Below are 19,877 nucleotides of genomic sequence, written 5' to 3'. Positions count from 1 at the left end.
AAATGAGAAGCCCAAGCTATTTCACAAAATGTACCTTTATTTATTCATGGAAAAATAGCCCTGTACTGCAGCCAAATATCCCCCACAGCACCAGTTACCTGCAGGGAACTTGGCACACAGTTTGAAACATAGACGTTGTAGCTGGAAATACCAGAAAAAGCTGGGGAGGGGATAGAGGCAGTGTTGGTACTGAAATACAGTTAAGGCAACATGCTATCCAGGCCACCTGTACCCAAGGTGGTTAGTTTTAGTCACTCTCCCTTCTTCTCAAAGACCACAGACTTCTCATTTGAAGACTAAATTAGTACATAGAAAGTGAAGCAATTTAAGAGTAGCTGATTTTCTGACAGAACAGGTTTCATATAATTAATTTTTATCCCCATGATGCTTAGGAGCTGCTTGATTCAGAAATTCTAGGATGGTTCATAGCACAGCCATTCATAAGGTTGTTACTGAAACTTGATTCCTTGAGCCAAGGGCAAATCTTTGCTGTAGTTGATTGTACTGAAAGAGAAACAAGTCAAGAACAGACTTAATCACTGAGACAGGTTATGCAGTCCACATCCTATGCACAAGCTGCTGATTCCTGTCACATCTAAACAAAAGAGTTCTCTAAAGCAATGTGTCTACTTAAAATAATGAACTAACTTTATTCCAGTTTTCAATATAGTAACCATGTACAGGAAAAGACCACATTTGCCATTATCTCTTTCTTTATGGAGAATCTTACTTCTCTTTATCTATATATCTCATATTAGGAAAATGTTAGGATAGAAAAAACAAGGTGGGATTTCTCATGTTCATAAGTCCTTGCATGGAAAGTAAAGATAGCATAGGTAAAGGCTATGGAAGTCAGCAGAGGATACTAATGCTCATCCACTATGGGCTGTCAGGAGATTTGTGGATAGCTAACCAACATATAGCTGAATCACCTACCAGAGGCAGTAGTGGTGCCCTCATGGTCCCCTCACTGTGATTGAAACTCAGGGTGTTTCCTGACAAGTTTCAGTAATTTTTCAGATGAGTTTAAAATCAATTGAGGGTGGGGGGGAACCCCAAAACCACCTTATTTTTTTTTCCTTTGGAAAGTTAAAAAAATGTCTTTATAAAAACCCTTAAAATCTTCTTCTGCTATTAATGCAAAGAAAAGGCAATCACACTTATAGATGGTCACATTCAGCAAAGATAGTAGTCTTGTAGTCAAGGATTTATATGTTTTGAACTTTTGGAAGTTCATCTGTAATTTAAATTTATCTGGTCTGTCTTACCAAGTAGACCGTCTCATATAAAGTTTCCATGAATCACTTCCAGATTCTCTTCCCCCACCAGTGTGCTTTTCACCACCTGTAACAAAAACATTATGAATTAAAAACTATTTTTGGACATGGGAATCAGGACTAATTCCAGGAGGTAAGATATTTTTATAAAAATACATGGGAAAAACTATTCCTTTCCCTTGTCCTATATCTGAACTAAATTACCACCCCACACAACACACACAGGTAGCTCTCTCCTTATGCTTGATGTAAAAAATATCTCCCTGGAGTTCAAAGTCTCATCATGGTGGCACTAGAGGACCTTGTTTTAAAAACATTCATCTTAACACAAGACAGGACTACAAGAATGTGCTGGTTCTTGTACTGTTTAATTGGTACGGTTAATACTTCTTCTTCTACCCCCTCAGTTCCTTAAGTATATAAAAAAAGTGAAATAAAGGCAAAAATTTTTATTTAAAGATTTTCTCACAAAAATACTACATACCGTACATCTTATATAAACTTGCCGATATACACAGAATTGCTCAAGATTGTTTCAGTTAAAACTTTTACACAGTTTTCCACCTGGCCATATATTTAAATACCTCCAGAATATATCTCTGAGTTACACTCCTTTGATGGAGGGGAGGAGAAGGAAATAACACACAGAATTTTTAAAAACCTAACACAGCTATTTTTAAAAGTTTACATCTAACTACTGTTAGTCAATATCTGTTTTCTGCTAAAGCAGTATGATTCAAAATTAACTTCATTGATTCCTTCACATTTAGTCATTTAAATGGACTGATTAAAACATTGAAGAAGCCTAAGTAACATACCAAAAGCACCTCCAATCTCAGCTCCACTCGTTGGGATGTTAACATTCACAATGCCACAATCAGATCCCTTTGGCCTACAAACAAAGATAAGGCACAATTCCTCCTTAGGATCAGGAAAGGCTCCCTCCCTAAAATAAGGGCTGTAAAATGCTCAACTAGTGTTACGCACAGGTTTACAAAAGACATGAAAGACTGATCTTATGTTCCTCAGAAAAGTATAAAAATAATTTAAATTATACCCAAGCCAGCGGAAAATCCTTCCCAAATCCTTGGTAAAGATACTGCTGGAAAGACCCTGTTTTACTTCATTATTCCAGGCAACAACCTCCTCTTCCTCCTAGAAGAAACATGTGTCAATGGTTAAGCCATGGCTATCCAAAGCAAAGCAGTTACAAAGAAGCTCTGTGAGAAAAAACCCAACATACCACAGCCATAGTGCAAATGTACAGAACAGCACTGGGCAAATACACATGTACCAGCAATACCTCCACTGCTGCATGAAACACAGTCTGCTTTTCAACAGATGTGAACAGTATCAACAATGAACACCAACAACAGGAATCTGCTCCTGTACAGATTCTCATAGTAACTCCAGCACTCTTCACATAAATGCAGCTACACAGTGAGTTGAACAGTGGCTACCTCACAGTGCAGAACAAGAGCTACCACTTCTTGAAGCACTGGGACTATTGCATGGATATAACACACGTCTGAGAGCTCTCTTGTGACTCTACTGTTACCATCCTTGACACTTGTTTCACCACTGCTATTTTACCTTAAATTTCAGCACATACAGTATGGGGGCAAATGTCTCAGTGTGGACAATGGATGCGTTATGAGGAAGGCCAGTCACAATGGTTGGTTCAACATAGTTTCCAGGGCGATTTATAACCTTCAAAATAATTAAAAAATAGACAAGTAAGTTCCAATCAGCATGCAGCTTAGTATTAGTGTAGAAAAGGAATCTTTCATGGTCTGACCACTACAGCTGAGAAATCAGAAATGGAAGACCAGGTATTATGAGTAACTTAAATTTTACTTACTTAAGTATTTAAAATATAGAAGCATAATATGTCCACTAAGGATGTAATCAAATTGTAAAGCGTAGCAGCTGAAACTTCCTTTCTCCTACTTGTAAGCTACTTAGAATTTTAAAGGTATAAAGAAGTTGCCAATGGAAGACAAGAAGCCCCAGAACGATAAGTCAATGAGAATTAAGCATCCTGTATGATGAAGATGTACAAGTGATTGTCTTGTATCTGCAGTATTTCCTCAAGTTAGATATTGTGAGGGACAGAACTGCAATTTACCTTTGTTATGTGTTTGACATTCATAATTTACATTGCTTTTTTAATTTTCATTATCACTTGCAATTGGGGAGTGGTGTAAGAGTAGCTTCCAAGTAGAATTGCCTTTACCCTGAAGACAGGATTCCAATTCAAACAATTCTCAATCTGACTAACCTAACATCCTGTAGTGGCTGACAGGACAAGCTGAGGTACAAGCTTGGCCTAAGCCATCATGTTACTGTATGTTTTTCCTGGAGTACAAACTGTAGCAGGGAAAATAAAAGTTAAGTCACCTTTCCGCCACAGACCACAGAGCCACCTTGTTGTTTCACTTGTTCTACTGCATCAAGGAACATTTTCACTGCTTCTTTGGTATGAAGAGGCCCATACAGAGTGTCAGCTAAAAAGAAAAAGACTCAGAAACAAACTTTCATCAAAATTGTGTGTGCTTGCAAATATTCTTATCACAACATCTTGGAATTAACTGTTCTTTCTGTCCAGGATGAGCAGTATTAGCCAAATTCTTCATTTTCCTTTCAGAGTCTGTATTCTAAAGGAAATCAGCTATTTCCACCCCCTGGTAAATTGCTAAAATTAGATACTTTGGATCTATAATCACTTCAGAATTTAAACAGAAAGAAACCAGCAGCAACACTTTCCTAAACCCATGAGATGGAAATAGCTACTTACAATCCCATGGATCACCAATGCGGACCTGGGCATAGGCCTTGGCAAGCTTTGCCACCACCTCATCATGGATGCTTTCATGGAGAAACTAAAACATGGTAAGAAAGTTGTAAGACAGTGCAGCCTATGTAACTATTCCTGAAATACTACTGCACTTTGAAGGGGGCTGAATAAAAAATGGAAATAGCGTCATTCGTATTCAGCAAATCCCTAAATTAAAAAGAGACAGAGGCCAAGGGCTCTGAAACAGCACTAACAGCAGAAAATGAAGATGTAAAACCTTCATCATAAAGATTTAAAACAAGGCAAGAAACAAGAATCTGTTTTAATTTTACCCCATCTAAGATCAGTCTTATTGATGTGCTCTGTAAACATTTCAGTTTAGTGTTCTAGTACAAACACTCCAGGAATTTTATTGCTCCAGTTTGAGGAATCACCGCCCATCCAATACACCTAAATCAATTAACCCACATCCATTTTGCCTAATATTTACTGAATCAACCCAACTCTGACAAGACTATGCAGACACTGACACTATAACACCACTGAACTTGTTGAAAATGATTGGTTAAGAATTAATAACAAAGTAGGTAACACACACCCCCTTGTTTTGCTGCAATATAAACACTAAACCATAATTTGTAGCAGTCATAAGAAAAGTTCTGGCAATGAAAACAGAAATACAGAACTTTGCCAAGTACTATTTTCCTGACTTACAGCATATTTAGCAATACATACAAAGGAACTGTTTAGAGCTAAAATTACACTGCAATGAAACTATGTTCTTATTTTTCCACCATACAGTTTTTTGACAAAATAAAAATGTGTTTCAAATATTATTTATTGCTCTTCATAATATAAGGAATTGTCAGGCATTTTCTGAGCCAATTTGGAATTAAGTTAAAATTCAGAGCTACCCAAACCAGACGATACACATTTACTCACCAGTCTTCTAGCAGTTGTGCACCTCTGACCTGCTGTTCCCACAGCAGCAAATAAAGCAGATGGAATGACTAGGTTCAGATCTGCATCTTCAAACACTTGAAAAAAAAAATAAAATATGAGCATGTTAGTGGAGTAAACAGGCAGTTCACAAGACTTAAGGAGTTAAACAATATTAGAAACTGACAGGTTGGTCAAGAATCTTTGGCAACAGTTGCACTATTGCACAGCATAGTCAGATACAAAGAAACTCCTCGAAACTCCTACTATTTCTCCGCAGCAGGAATTAGACATATGCAATTGGACATAATTATAGGTTTGAACTACTGAAGAAAGCCTTCTGCAATAAAGTTTGCAAATAATTACAGCTTCCTTTCAATTCAGGAAGCTACAAGCAATTTTTTGACATTTCTCCAACTTGTCTGTCTCTCACTAAGAAGTTTATCAGCATAAAGTAGCAATGATAAAGTGTATCCATGTGGCCTTGCAAAAAGCATAGCTAAAACACACAGGTGTACAGTAATATAAAATGTACAATGAGCTGAACAAATTCATCTGGCTAGAAGACATTGAGATGTTTTATAAAGCTCAAAGGAGCCCCAAAATATCACTCAGTTTAACCAGTCCCACAAAAGTCTCTCAATCATCCAAAACTACAATGAAGTTCAGGACAAAGTCCAACCAAACAATGATTCTGTGATCCTTCAAAGTCAATTCTAGAAAAGGCAGGACTTTAACATTAATAAATAAATAATTTTCCAAGCATAAAACAAATTTATACTGCTGGCTAAAAAGCAGCATAGGAAAAAAGAAGGATCTGCTCAAATGTGATTTTCAAAAGAACAGATGATGTAGCATCATGTTTGTACTTCAAACTTCAAGAATATTTATACATAAATAAGCACATTTGTCCAGAATATGAGAAAGGTGAAACAAAGGCAACAGCACAACAGGACAATTTAGGTACTGACTGTGCTTATATATTCTTTTCACCATGTTGCTCAGCTTTATAGTATTTATGTTGTTTATCTAGGAACTGGATCATAGTCTAGGGTACTTAAACGTGAAAAATGTGCTACTGAAATAAATACCTGTATGCTTTTCTTTCAAATATCATAAGTATCTTAGACTTTATATCTATGTACTTATACTCTAAAATGCTAAAAGTGTAGTGTTCATGAGATTACATATAAAAGTGCAGTCAGGCTTTCAAACAGGCTTCCCAGGGAAATGGTGGAATCATTATGGATGGAAGTATCCAGAAGGTATGAGGACGTGGCATTTGGGGACATGGCATAGTGATGAATATGCTGATGCTGGGTTAAGAGCTAAAGTCAATCTTAAAGGTCTTTTCCAACCTTAATGATTCTACCACTAAAACTATCATACAATCAAATTTATTTTAGACCACAACCCATTATTGAAGCCACTGTTTCTCTCATTCTGTTCTCCTCTTCAATGCTGATTACTTAAAACACCTTGGAATCTCGCTTTTTGTCTTAAAACACTGCTCCCTCCGCAACATGAAAGACAGAAAAACCCCACAACATTCTATTATTCTACATGATCTATACATACTTTTAAAAGCCCTGTATGGGGGGAAAAACAAGAAAACTAAAGAAACAGAAAAAAGTGACAATTAGCTATGAATGTTTGCATACTAGCTTCCAAATATCATCTATGGGACTAAATTTCTACAGCGCATATTACCAATAATAGCATTGTTTCCTCCCAGTTCCAGCAGGCTTCGACCTAATGAAAAACACAAAATAAGTTACGCCATGCGCACATGTATTCACTGCACCTCAGTCAGTGAGGCTACCTCTAACTAGAGCTAAGCTTCATGAAACATATTTTTATGGATAAACAAAATGTTTTAGAGATCACAGTCAACGAATCACTCTAGCCAAAGCAAAAAAATTCAGCAAATACTGCATCTATCACATATTGTGAAGATACCTGCACAGTAGTTATGGCACAAAGAAGTTTAAAAAGATAGGCAAAAAAAAAAAAAAAAACTCTGGAAAGAAAAAGATTAAAACAGGCAAAAGTTGCTGCATAAACAGTATGACATAGATAAAGAATAAGGTCCTACAAAGATCAAAATGCACAGAAAATTTAACTAAGTTCATTTATTTCCCTGGCAACTGTTGACCTACAATCTGAGACAAAAAAAATCACAACTTGCATCTGGGAGAATATTAGCTATCTATTCTGGTTTTTGGGGGGCTTTTTTACACTTGTATGAACTTCCAATGTATAAAACAAAAAAAAAATGTTTGCAAGGTGCTGTTCATAAACTAAGAAGTAAGAATGCAGCAGCTGAGATTCTTGCCCGTACACTTTTAAATATTTGCAACAAAACCAAACAGCATTTCAAAAATCATCACTATATTTATCAGGAGTAAAAGGTGAGGGGGAATGTATTCATGTATTCTATTCACATTGCCAAAAGACCATAAGCCCTGGTTATTCACCCTAACAATTTCCATACAATAAAGCACTAATGGACACCACCGCACCTCTCCCCAACTTAACTGTAGGACTATGGATTCGTGGATAAACTGGAAAAAAAATCTGAATTGTAACAGAACTAACTGAAAAATGCCGTATGTATCTACAAGCAGTTTCAAACCCTGATTTATCCAAGAAAAAAAAAAAGAAAAAAAGAGGTAACACAGCTGAAACAAACTGTTATTTTAAAATCTTATGGGGCACTGCTGCCTTCAGCAAACATGGAAAGAAATAGAGAAGAGCCCACACACTCACCAAATCTCTCCTGAACCATAAGTGCTACTTGTTTGCCCACTTTTGTGCTGCCAGTGAAGGATAAGAGGTCCATTCTCTCATCTCTCGCCATTGCTGTCCTGCACAATGGGACACAAAGCACTGTGTTCAACAAAAGACATGCAGACAGAAAAGCAGCTTGCACCTTCCACATATATCAGCTTCAACCAGGGAGAGCTTTAAAGCCAGAGCCATTTCTTTGAAACATCAGGCAACTGAGCTAATGGCAGGAAAGCTTCTCCTTAGCCAGAAAAAAGGAGCAAGGCTGTTTCCAGCCACCTTTTCAGGCCAAAAAAGCATCAGCTGTAGCAACACTGAAATTCAGTCTAAAGTATATTGAGAGATTGTTATGATCCATAAGAAAACATGCAAATCTATGCCTTTTTTTAATGGTTGTCTTATGTGTTGCCTTCTTTTTAAATACTCAAAAGATATATCTGAATATACATTTATACTCATTGTAAAAACAAACAAAGTGATTTGGATTGTACAGGTTCCAAGCACAGCAAGTGCAGAGTCCTGGATGAGCATGGAAAAGGGGAATTATTCTCCTCCACAACTAATCTAAAAGGCACTATATATATTGAAAACTCTCAAGAACATGGTAAGGGGAACCTAATATTAACTGTACTCTTTGGGTGTAAGCACATGCAGAAGTGGAATACAAACTTAGTCATTTAGTCTCTTCATTAAATATCCGGCAAGTTCTTTGTTTGCAGCTGATCTCACAACAGCAAGTAGACATACGCATTATATTTAATGCAGGGCCAGAATTTCAGACCAGCTGATAAAAATCATGGCAACACGTGCATTCCTAGAGACTAGAGTAACTTCATAGGAAGTACCTCAAATAATATTTTTTTGCCTTTTATAAAGGTTCACAAAAAACAAGAAATATTACCTACCCAATGTCTGCTCCACCACAAACCAGAGAGCAGATTGCTCCAGGCAACTTGTTATCCTCCAAGACTTCTGCAATTATCCTGGAACCAAAGATGTAAAAATGTTAGAGATTTCTGACAAGTGGAAATAGGGAATGAACCACTAGAATGGTCTGGGGGTTTTGGGGTAGTAGTGGTTGTTCTCAGGAGTTACTATTAGATCTACAAGACTTAGCAATTACCTATTTTATGGGGCCTACTTTTATTTAGCATTTAAAATAAGTGCTACTGGTAATGCACAGTAAGTATTTAAAATGTTAATATAAAGTAACTATAAAATATAATGTTAATATAAAGTAACAATAAACCTAAAGGAAGTATCACTATGAAATTTATTGTTTGGAGAAGTTCTCCTTTTTATTGGGATGAAGATCAAAGAAACCAGAACTCACTTTGTAACAGCAACACTAACAAGGGATGTTGTAGGAGCACCCTTCCTAGAAAGGGAAAAAAATTTACATTATCTTCTTATTCTTTTCAATTCTTTAAGAATAAGAAATAATTCAAATAAGCAATTCTTAGGGTCTCTGATCTACAGCACACTTTGCTTAGGCTGGTTTTCAGGTACAAATTAAGACAGGAGCACAAGTATTTCCTTCTGCAGCTGAGCATTCAGAACTTCTACTGAAATCCATGTGGACAACAGCTAGGCCAGGCTTTAGAGTGAGGGAGGTAGATGAAAGCAAAGTAGGAGATAGGAGAGAAAGTAAAGCTATTTATTTAGATTTTTAATCTTAGCTGTACCAACTTGGAATATATTAACTACCACTGCTGCAACCTCTCATCTTGGGTGCTTTATTCACAGGCCATTTGGCTAAGTCCTGGATGGATCTGTACCTTAGTATCTCAAAGAGGAGCTTACTGCAAAATGTAAAAAGCTCTGACTAAAAATAAAGAGAATTTAAGCCTACATTACATAGAATCAAATATCCAGAAACACCTAACACTCAATAATAATTTCATGCCTGAGTTAATAACTTTCCAATTTAAAAATACTGTTAGCAAGGTGGACAGCTAGATCTTACCAGAGGCAAACATTTCCACAGATCATTGCAATTGCACTGTTCCACCCATAAACTGCCACAGGGAAGTTGAAGGCCGTGATGACTCCCACCAGCCCAACAGGATTCCACTGCTCTATAAGGGCATGGCCAGGTCCTGAAAGCAAAGTCACAACATAATGCAGTTTTTATCCATTTAATGTTTGATGTTTTTCTAAAAAGGGAAAATATGTAAGCAAGAAACGTGGCATCACTCTTCACTCCACCACAGCATTAGCTTGCAAAGAACTGTATTAATTGTGTTCCACAGCTTGCCTGGATCAAGGTTAGCTAGATTGTGCAAAAAGCTAATGATTTGACAACACAAAGTTTTATTATTTTATTCAGTTAACATAACGATGACTTGTGGTAATCAATAACTGACAAGGAGGTCTCTCCTGTCTAAGTACACTTCAAAACTTTTTACATACTTTTCTCTACCACCTTTCATCAATAAAGAAATCAAAGAGAATCTAATGCTTCAAAGAGGAGAGAAAATGGATGGACTGACCTGCTTATTTGTCACTTCATTAGGTACTTCAGTAGTTGGCACTACTGCCCACCATATCTATTCCTAAAGCTCCCTAAATAACACACAGAACAGAGATCTTGATCTATACTCTGTATATTTAAGTTACACCTCCATATCTTCATTTCTTTAAAGGAAAAAAAAAACCCAAACAACAAACAAAAAACTCCACAAACAAAGCCAAAAAAATAATACATACTTACTTTCTGAAGGCAAAATAGGTCCACCAATCATTCGGGACAAACCAACAGCATAGTCACAGACATCAACATACTCTTGCACTTCCCCAACACCCTCGACAAAAATCTTTCCCATTTCCAAAGAGACCTGAAAAAATTCAGAGTAAGACAAACTTTTTTCAAAATTCCCTTGGATCCCCTAATATATTTGGTCTCCCCTTCATGTCAGGTGTATCTACCCACCAAGTAAGATTTTAACACACACTTTTTCATTAGAAGAGATTCACCTCTTCCTCAGTAATACAGAATTTAAAGAAACAACACATTAGACAACTGGACATGGGTCATATCCCAATACAACAGGAAGAAATTAGAACAGAAAATTAATGGAGAAAATATTTTTAAAAAATGACTGAAAGGAGGGTCCAAAACTAATGAGATTCACATGTTTAGTTCAACACCTTGGATTTACATCAGCATTCCTTGCCTACATTGTGGGCCAAGCAAGGAACAAGTTGGAAAAGAGGAATTACTCTGCTCCAGCAAAAGAAAACAGCCACTTACATTTTTCATAAGCAAACTACTCATTTTACAACATCTCAAAGCAAATTTGAGAGGTTTCATTTGCATACACTGCTGAAAGTACTTATACATGTTTAGTATTTTAGTAACCTGGGATGTTTAGGATCAATGTATGGATTTTTTTTTCTGAAGTTGATCTTAAACTACATCCTTCTCTTAAAATTATGCTAGATTTACTCAGTTGAAATGTATCAGTGAGAATAAGTTGGTATTTGAAGATACTGTCATCCAAATATGAGAAAATTTGAAAATTTAGGAACTGAGAAATCACCTACTTATCTCCATTCAGTTTTGACGTCATGCTCTAACAGCATGGACTCCATGCAGATATCACCTGCTACTTTACACTGATGACTGTACTTGAAAAAGGCTGTTAAATGAGGAATCAGGTTCAAAGGATTTCCACAGGATTTTTCTCTCCATGTGAAAGTTCACATAAAGATGACTAACTGTTTTTCTATGGTGCCTGTGGTCATCTCAAGACAGAAGGAAGAGTCCCTGTCTGTGACCAAAACCAGAGCAGCATCAGACATATTTACAAAGAAACACAGCAGTGAGTAAGTGCAGTAGAAACACCTGGATACTTCACCAGGGCACGGCAAGCTGATGCTGGAAATTTCCTACAGCGTATGAGAAAGATGAGTTTCTATACAGTTCGTTTTTACATATCCTAAAGCCAGGTAAAGTCCTAAAACCTGAATACCTACTGCACTTCTTTCACCCTGAAATTCATCTGCAATCCTAGCAGAGCTGAACACAAATATTATCTGTTTGGGAAAACTAAGAAAATATGGCAAGAAGTTTTGTTCAAGGAATAGAGAACAAACTTCTGTCTGTCCACACTCATCAGGGAAGCACTACTGTTTTTGAATAGAGTACATTAGCACTGTAATTCCACAACAGAAACTGTGCTGAGGAGACAACATCAAAGGAAATAGCAGAACAAAGTTTTGAAGGTTAACACTATGGGCTTGACTACACATGGAGTTATTCACTGACAGCTGTTTCTGAACAGCAGCACAGACAGGCAAGCACCGCAAAAAGAAAGTGGAAGTTACCCACTTGACTCCTTTTCTTCCCTAGCAAGAAAAGGACTAAAGCAAGAGTTTTAAAGGAGTGGTCCTTCAGCCTTTATGTCCTGCACGGCACTGCAAGATTATCTCATTAAGACCATCTCAACTTCTAAAGCCTCCTATTTCCACATGTCACTTGGCAAAATCCTGCAGATCACCAGAAAAAGCTCAAAGTTTAAAACTCTGTATTAGAAGAAGGTCTTTTTTCAAGATACTTTTAGTATTAGGAAGTGCCCTATCTGACAGGGAGGAGGGAAAATAGCAGGGCAACAGTTGTACCACTCATCCCAGAGAGGCCCATAATAAATTTTCTTTTCCTATTATAAATTGTCAATTCACAGAATCACAGAATATGTTGAGCTAAAAGGGACCCACAGGGCTCAAGTCCAGCTCCTGGCCCAGCACTATCTCCAGGAATCACAACATGTGCCTGAGAATATTGCTCAAATGTCTCTTGAACTCTGTCTGGCTTGGTGCTGTGACCACTTCTCTGGGGAGCCTGTTCAGTGCCCAACCACCCTCTGGATGAAGAACCTTTTCTTAACAAGTAACGAAACTCTCAGCTGATACAGCTTCATGTCATTTCTATAACATATTAATTTTTAAATTTTTTCTTATTTTTAAAATTAAAGCTTAATTAGGCAAGCTAACAGAACTAACAGCAATTACTTAACAATTACCAAGGTTAGTATTGCAGAAAAAACTTAGTATTACTCAAAAAAAACCCCAGTTTTGACACACCCCTCACCCTCATTCCCCACCCTCCCCCCCTACAAAATGTAGGCTACTTCTGAAAATACTTTACCAAACTTCCTAGAACTTTGATTTTTTGTCTCAGGGCATCACCAATCTGTCGCACTATTTCTCCACGTTTAGGTGCAGGGATCTAGTCAAAACCAAACAGAAGAATCTATGTGAGATTGAAAATCTCTAACTCCTGCTATATATATACTGCTAGTTCTCTGTCTTTGTAGTAAGCAATCACTGATTGCTGTGCTTTTTTGTTTATCTTCCCAAGACACTGTTACTTGTTCATTTTTATCATGTGCACTGCTTTACAGGAAACTGTTTCCTGCCTCAGAGACTGATAATAGTACATTTTGTCTGTTCAAAACTTCAGTTTCACTGAATATTGCCAAAAGCATCCAGATTGTTAATTCTCTTACTTCTATTCAACTACATCACCTGCAATGCAACCAATCAGCTGCACCTCAAGAAACAAGCATTTTTCATAAAGTGTACTTACTGGTTTCTGAGCTTTGAAGTGTACTTAATACCACACTTTCAAACTTTTTTCAGTATGACATTTACTTTGTTAGCAGAAATTAAGATACATAGAAACCTCAATCATGAAAATATTAAGCTCATACACCAACTCTTTATATATTTTTTAAAATGTGGTATCAGTATGGTAAATAATAATCAATAGCCAAATTTACTTTACAAACCATAAATAAAAGGATTTACAGGTTTAAAACAGCAGTTCTCTGTAAAAACAAGACTCAAGAGAAATGCATAAACCATGCAAGCATATCTCTTTACAGGCAATATCTTTCAAGTAAGCACATTACAAACAACAAAATTCACAAATTAATAACAAATAGCTTTGAGAAAAAGCCTTCAAAAAACATTTGATCTGTTGCTTTTTTTTTCTGTTGGATTGCTTTCAGATTATTTCCAAACATGTTATGAGTTACCAACATTATACTCACAAATTGTAACAAAAGAACACGTACTAACATATCCTGAGGAAGCTGTTTTGTTCATCCTAAACTTTGTTGTTAGACAACAACTAAACTTTGTTGTCTTCAGACAAGACAAACTACTTTGCTGGCTAAAACATAAGAGTGCACATCACCTTTTGAAATTCAGGTTTCAGGTTCTACCAAAGAAACAACAGGTAGCTGTAAGAACCAAGCCTGGCATGGCCATCAGCAGAATGGGCGCTGGCTGTACACAACTGGTAGAGCTGCATGGGGAACTACAGCTTGCTAAGGAAAAATAGCTTAGTTATTATATACAACGTAACACGAATGCTTTTGAACCACACAGTTGTTTTGTGAAATACCAAGACAAGAGGTGAACCAAAACCCCCATGTTTATAACCAGCAGTCTTCCTCACACCAGGAGAACAAGAAGATCAATGCAAGTTACATCTCCAAATACTCCACAGAGCTCTCCCAGAAGAGGGGGCGACAGGAAGTGAAACATGCACAGGGATAGTGTACTTGCTACAAGGTTTCTGAACTTCACCAGACCTGTTGGCAACAGCTCACAGGCATAAACCTAGGTAAATCTGCCAGGGTTTTCAAAACAAACATATCCCACAAGTCAATGTCCTCATCTTTGTACCCCAATGGTATCATACACAAATTATCTGGGCTTGTTTCTTGAGGTGTCCATTGCAGATTTTTGCTCTAATGCACCACACATAGTATGAACACATTTTTACACATTCACCTTACAAGGCAATTTAATAACCTGTCTCTGCCACAGATCTGTAATAAAAGAGAAGTCTCTATTAACTTACATCAGTCCAGACCTTCCATGCATCTTTAGCCTTCTTTACTGTTTCTTCATAATCCTCCAAATTACCCTACATGAAAAAGCACATCAAAGTTAGGAAAATCAAACCCCCAAAAGAAATGCCACAAAAAAGCTTCTGCATCCAACTCAAGATCAACATTTTTATATAGAGAGTACTTGCACTACAGGATACCACTTTTATAGGATGCTTGTATCTTGACACAATTTGCTTCCAATATGACAAGTTGTCTGAAGACACTGTCAATAAAAAGCATATGTGCTGCCTAAATTAAAAAACAAAACACAACAAAAAAAGCATTTCATTAGGGTATTAGAGGAAGCTCCACATAGAATAACGGTCTTACATATGTTTGTATATATACATACACACACATATACAAATATGTCCTACTCCATCAGCCTCACTGGGCATCAAGGGCTAGTTGAGTCCAAATACACAAGAGGAGTAGGCTAATACAGTAGTGCTACTCTTACAGTAAGAACATTCACAAATTTACTACTTTAATGTCACGTTGCTCTCCTTCCTACCTCCTCCCAGGCCACTCATCCCTACTAAACAGACAAAATCTGCCCCTGTTCTGCAACTTCCCTAAGAAGAAACGAAAAGGGAAGGGAGGGACCCTTGCTCTTCCCAACAACGTTTGCAAGAGTGCGAGGCGGAGAACTGGAGAGACAAGTTAAAAAAAAAAAAAAAAAAAAGGCAAACAGACTGCTGTTCTTCTTCCCAGGAAAGCCGCAGTCATATTGCCAGCAGTAGGCCCTGGCTAATGCCGATGCGGTATCGGGAGTTTCGTGCCCTTCACCATCCGGGTCGCGGGCAGGGGCAGCGCCCAAACCAACGCCCCAGGACGCCTCGCTCCGGCGACAGGGCCCGCGGGGCGCCTCCCGCCCCGTCCCCGCCGCGCCGGTGCTGCCCCCGGCCGCGCTCACCTGCCGGACGCTGGCAATGGGCTCGTTGTTGGCGGGGCAGTACGTGGTCACCACCTAGAGCAGGACGGCAGCGGTGAGCTGCAGGGTCCCTTCACCCGGGGGACGGGGCGCGACCCCTGAGGCCCGCCGCCCCCAACCCCCGCGCCCCCGCACCTGCCCGCGGCCGCCCCAGCGCCCGTTGTACACGCCCGGGTTCTCCTCCTGCAGCCCCAGCTCCCGCAGCCACGCGTAGCGCTCCTGGCTGATCAGCAGCGTGGACATGGCAGCGGCCGGCGGCGATCCTGCCTGCAGCAGCAGCGCAGCGAAGGCGCGGCGGAGCCCCAGCATGGCCGGCGGCCGCCAGCGCGGGGGGACGGGGCAATGGCGGCCGCGCCCCGCCCGCCCGCGGCCATTGGCGGCGCCGCGCCCGCGCCCCCCGCCCCGCCCGCCTGGCCCCGGCCCTGCTGGCCGGCCGGGCCCCGCTGGCCGGACCTCCTTGACCGGGCCCCCTGACCCTGCCTGACCGAGCTCCCCTGACCGGGCCTCCCCCGCCCCTCACTGGCAGCGCAGCCCAGCCTGCGTGCTTCCGAAATGTACCCACACTCTGCTTCTTTTCAAGAAGGGACGACTGAGATGGGACCTCATTAATGTCTATGAGTATCTGAATGGAGGGTGGCAAGAGGACAGAGCCAGGCTCTGGTGCCAAGCAACAGGACGAGAGGCATCAGGAAGAAACTGGTGAACGAGAATTTCCACTTGAACATGAGGAAGAACTTACTGTGCAGGTGACTAAACACTGTAACAGATTGCCCAGAGAGAGTTGGAGTCTCTCTCACTAGAGATACTCAATAACCATCTGGATGCAAATCTGTGCCATGTGCCCTGGGATGACCCCACTTAAACAGGTGGGACCAGATGACCCACTGTGCTTCCTTCCAATGCGATCCATTCTGTGATTCTGTGTGATTCAATATGCCCTTCAAGAGCTGCAGGGGCAGAGAAGTCCCCAGATCAGGTTTTTCTAATTGCAGAAAATAAGAACAGGGGGCATCAAAACAAGAGGGAAACCCTGTAGCTATCCTTATGCAACAAATATGTGGGAGTTTGCACTGTTCTTTCCCTTCTCTGATAGCATGCTTGAACGTCAGTTAAAACCTCAGTGTCTTTGGCTTCTGAGCCAGCCACTTTATCTACGTGCCAGTGTTTGTGAAGTTGCAACGTTTTTCTTTCTCATATGCAGGACTAACACACTTACTTGATATGCACTCACCTTGCAAAACTGTAAGTGATTCCTATCAGATATTTTTACTGTAATTACACTTCAGTGACTTTGGAAATTTACACAACTCACTGTGATCATGAAATATTCTTTGTTTTCAGGAATGCATTATTTTCTGAATGGCTAAATCAATGAGGAATAAATCTTAATACTAAGATCTAAATGTCTCAGCACATACTTATAGGATAGAGAAGAAATGCCACTCTCTCAAGAATGCCATTGTTTATTTTTTGGTTTTCCACAGCTACACACTTTTCCTTAATGTGAATTGCATTAACTATAAATAATTACTTGCTCTTTAAGAAATGGTTATTCAAGTAATTTTTTCAAATGAAAAATATTTTTGGATTATGTAAACAGATTAGCAGTAAAAAATAGTATTGACAAGGTTCAAGAGCTGGCTTTGCCTTTGGCTGTGCTGCATGCATGATCTAACTGTCTCTTTTACTTGGAAAATATATTTGGATACTATAAAACTTGTATCAAAAAGGTAGCAATGTTTTCTTTCTGCAGACCTTCACCTTTTTGACCTTATATATCTTTACATGATCAAACAGGTGTTTCACAACCACATAGCTGCAACACATGCATTGTGTTCTAGCAAAAAAGTGGGACTCTCAGGGCAGTAGCTGAGGCATGGGAACTGAGTTTCAGTTCCACAGCCTCTTCCATCACCATAAGCAGGCAGTTCTTTAGCAACAAGTGCACACAGCTATTGGTGCAGTACCTACTGGTTGAGCCACAGGGAAAATCTGACACCCTGGCACTGTGCCTGACTTGGCTCTGTTCATATTCTTTGCTCTAGAGCATCCAAGCAGATGAAAATATCACTGTCATAGATGGTGCCAAAGTCCTTTCTGGAGGGACCTGGGGCGAACTTGTCTGCAAGCAGCCAGTGATCATGGTGCAGGGCTAACCGTGCGAGTCACATGGGTATTAACCATCCACTGCATGAAGATGTGCTTAGACCTACATTCAACATTAGCGCGGGGCCCAAGCTTTTTTTCTTCCTGCTGTGTCCAGTCCAGGTCCACATCTAAATCTAGGTATGTCTTCAGAAGTTGCAAGCACAACAGGGTGGTGAATTCAGGCCAGTGTCTGAAATAAAGAGCAGACAAAATCTGTGCTCTGTCCTACAATTGCAGAGCAAGGCTAATCACAGGGGAGTTTGGAGTTGTGCAATAGCCAGATACATGGAGGTGGGAGTGGGAGGAGAAGCCCCATATCACACTACTGTATGTAGGTTTTTTCTATTTGTTCTACAGGGGCATCCTGAGCTTGATATTTTTAATCTTTATTAGTCAGAGTTTTAGAGAGAAGTTATCTATCTATGGTAAACTTACTTTGCTTTGTGATCATGCCAACATGACAATTTGCATTCTTCTTGACTTAGATGTGTTGTATCCACCACTGAGAGCGCATCTTGAAATTTGTGATATTTAAAACTGGTCATGAAACATTATTCTGCCATAAGGTTATAATTAAGGTTGCTAAAATGTTCACTTCAAACAAAGCATTCAAACAGATATGAAAAGATTAATTTCAGTGATGGTTGTGAAAGTTGGTAAAAATATGTCCTCATCTTGTCCATCAAAGTTTCCTTCTTTCCAGATCTTATCAGCTGAGCATTGTCACAGGAGTTCTTGGCTTCAGCTTAGGGTAAGAAACATTGTAGGGACTTGGAAAGGGACTTGGAAAGGCAGGCAATTCAACAATATCCCAGTCATGAGACAGACATTGAATCCTATGAAACTGTGTTCTTGGGTTCTGGATTCACTACAGGGCTCTTCAGATGTAGTTCTTCTTTGCTCTTTGCTTATTTTCTCATCTGTAGGAAGAGGTACAATTTCCTTGCATCTTTAAAGCAATATTCAAGGAGCAGTACCTGGACACAATGAGGGTGGAGGCCAAATATCCATGTTCAGGAGGTCCCAGAGCTTTTTTACTTTTGTGAATATGGAACAGCTTCAACATAGTATAAGCAATTCAAACAAGAGGAGTGGGGAGGAAAAGGAGGAAAGCTTCCAAAAACATGCTTAAAATTTTGCTTCCTTTCACATATTTTTACAGCATGATAGAGCCTTGCCTCATAGCAGCAGGCTCCTCTGTCCTGTTCACACGACTGTGATTTCAGTTAATTTTCAGAAGGAACTGTGTCTTTTTGTCAGTGGTAGTACACAAGGAGTTCAAAGAACTATAGTGATTCATGCTCTCAAAACAGTCAAATCTACAAGGGGGAAAGCAAACAACAAAATGTCTCTCTTGACCTGAGGTATTTCAATCAGTGCTTTTCACTTTTCTAGTTTGTCAGTTACCCATATTTTAAAGTCTCCTGTTTATACTGCACTGACAGTGATAAGTGCCAGGAATCACTTTAATCCCAAAAAATAGACATATATGATGTATATCCCATAAAGACAAAATTATGTAAGGTTTTAGGAAACAACAACAACAAACCCAAGAAGATATCATGTCATATGCACAATGCAACAAGGAATGTGGCACTTTCTTCTTTGCAAATAACAGGCTCTTAGTAATGTAAAAACGACTAGCAAACCCAGCTTGCACATGCTTGGCTTCTCATTGGAGTTGTGTATATCTTTACACTGATGGGTGGAATAAATGGTGATCAATCATGTATTTTACTCAGGCTAGCAGCCTGTGCCCAGTTGGGCTCTGCCAGGGATCGATACTGGGCTCCACACTGTTCAATTCCTTCATAAACTGATGATGGGATTGAAAGCATCTTCTCTAACTTCACTGCTGATGCTAAATTTGGTGAATCCATAAGAAGGGAGAGCCATCTTAGAGAGAAACTCTGACATCCTGAAAGAGTGGGCAGGAAAGAACAGAGTGAAGACAAGTGTAAAGTCCTCCATTGAGGAGATAACCAAAGAACCGAGGACAGGGTAGAATCTGTGTGGTGGGGGAACAGCCTTGCTGAAAGGGACCAGAGGTTCCTGATGGGCAGCAAGCCAGACATGATTCAGCAATGCAC

The 19,877-nt window shown here is 39.4% G+C and overlaps 1 protein-coding gene across 2 annotated transcripts; it reads right to left on the bottom strand.

The window, feature by feature from the left end:
• Positions 1-17: 17 nt before the first annotated feature.
• On the bottom strand, positions 18-15,974 carry ALDH7A1 (aldehyde dehydrogenase 7 family member A1). 2 transcript variants are annotated; one of them, XM_054003294.1, is made up of 18 exons: positions 15,775-15,974; positions 15,622-15,675; positions 14,675-14,740; positions 12,950-13,030; positions 10,514-10,637; positions 9,767-9,899; positions 9,134-9,178; positions 8,706-8,783; positions 7,783-7,880; positions 6,724-6,765; positions 5,017-5,111; positions 4,075-4,159; positions 3,678-3,784; positions 2,871-2,987; positions 2,335-2,432; positions 2,096-2,169; positions 1,269-1,344; positions 18-504 (listed from the first exon to the last, which is right to left on the bottom strand). In XM_054003294.1, the coding sequence occupies exons 1-18, from the start codon at positions 15,946-15,948 to the stop codon at positions 450-452; spliced, it is 1,602 nt and encodes a 533-aa protein (XP_053859269.1). In that variant the 5' UTR covers positions 15,949-15,974; the 3' UTR covers positions 18-449. The 2 variants fall into 2 exon arrangements, with proteins under 2 accessions (XP_053859269.1, XP_053859270.1); XM_054003295.1 differs by lacking the exon at positions 15,622-15,675.
• Between the last annotated feature and the right edge of the window lie 3,903 nt (positions 15,975-19,877).

This window comes from Vidua macroura, chromosome Z, assembly GCF_024509145.1.
Source record: "Vidua macroura isolate BioBank_ID:100142 chromosome Z, ASM2450914v1, whole genome shotgun sequence".
NCBI lineage: Eukaryota > Metazoa > Chordata > Aves > Passeriformes > Viduidae > Vidua > Vidua macroura.
The sequence above is the reverse complement of the archived record's forward strand: the minus strand, read 5'-3'. Positions and strand labels throughout refer to the sequence as shown.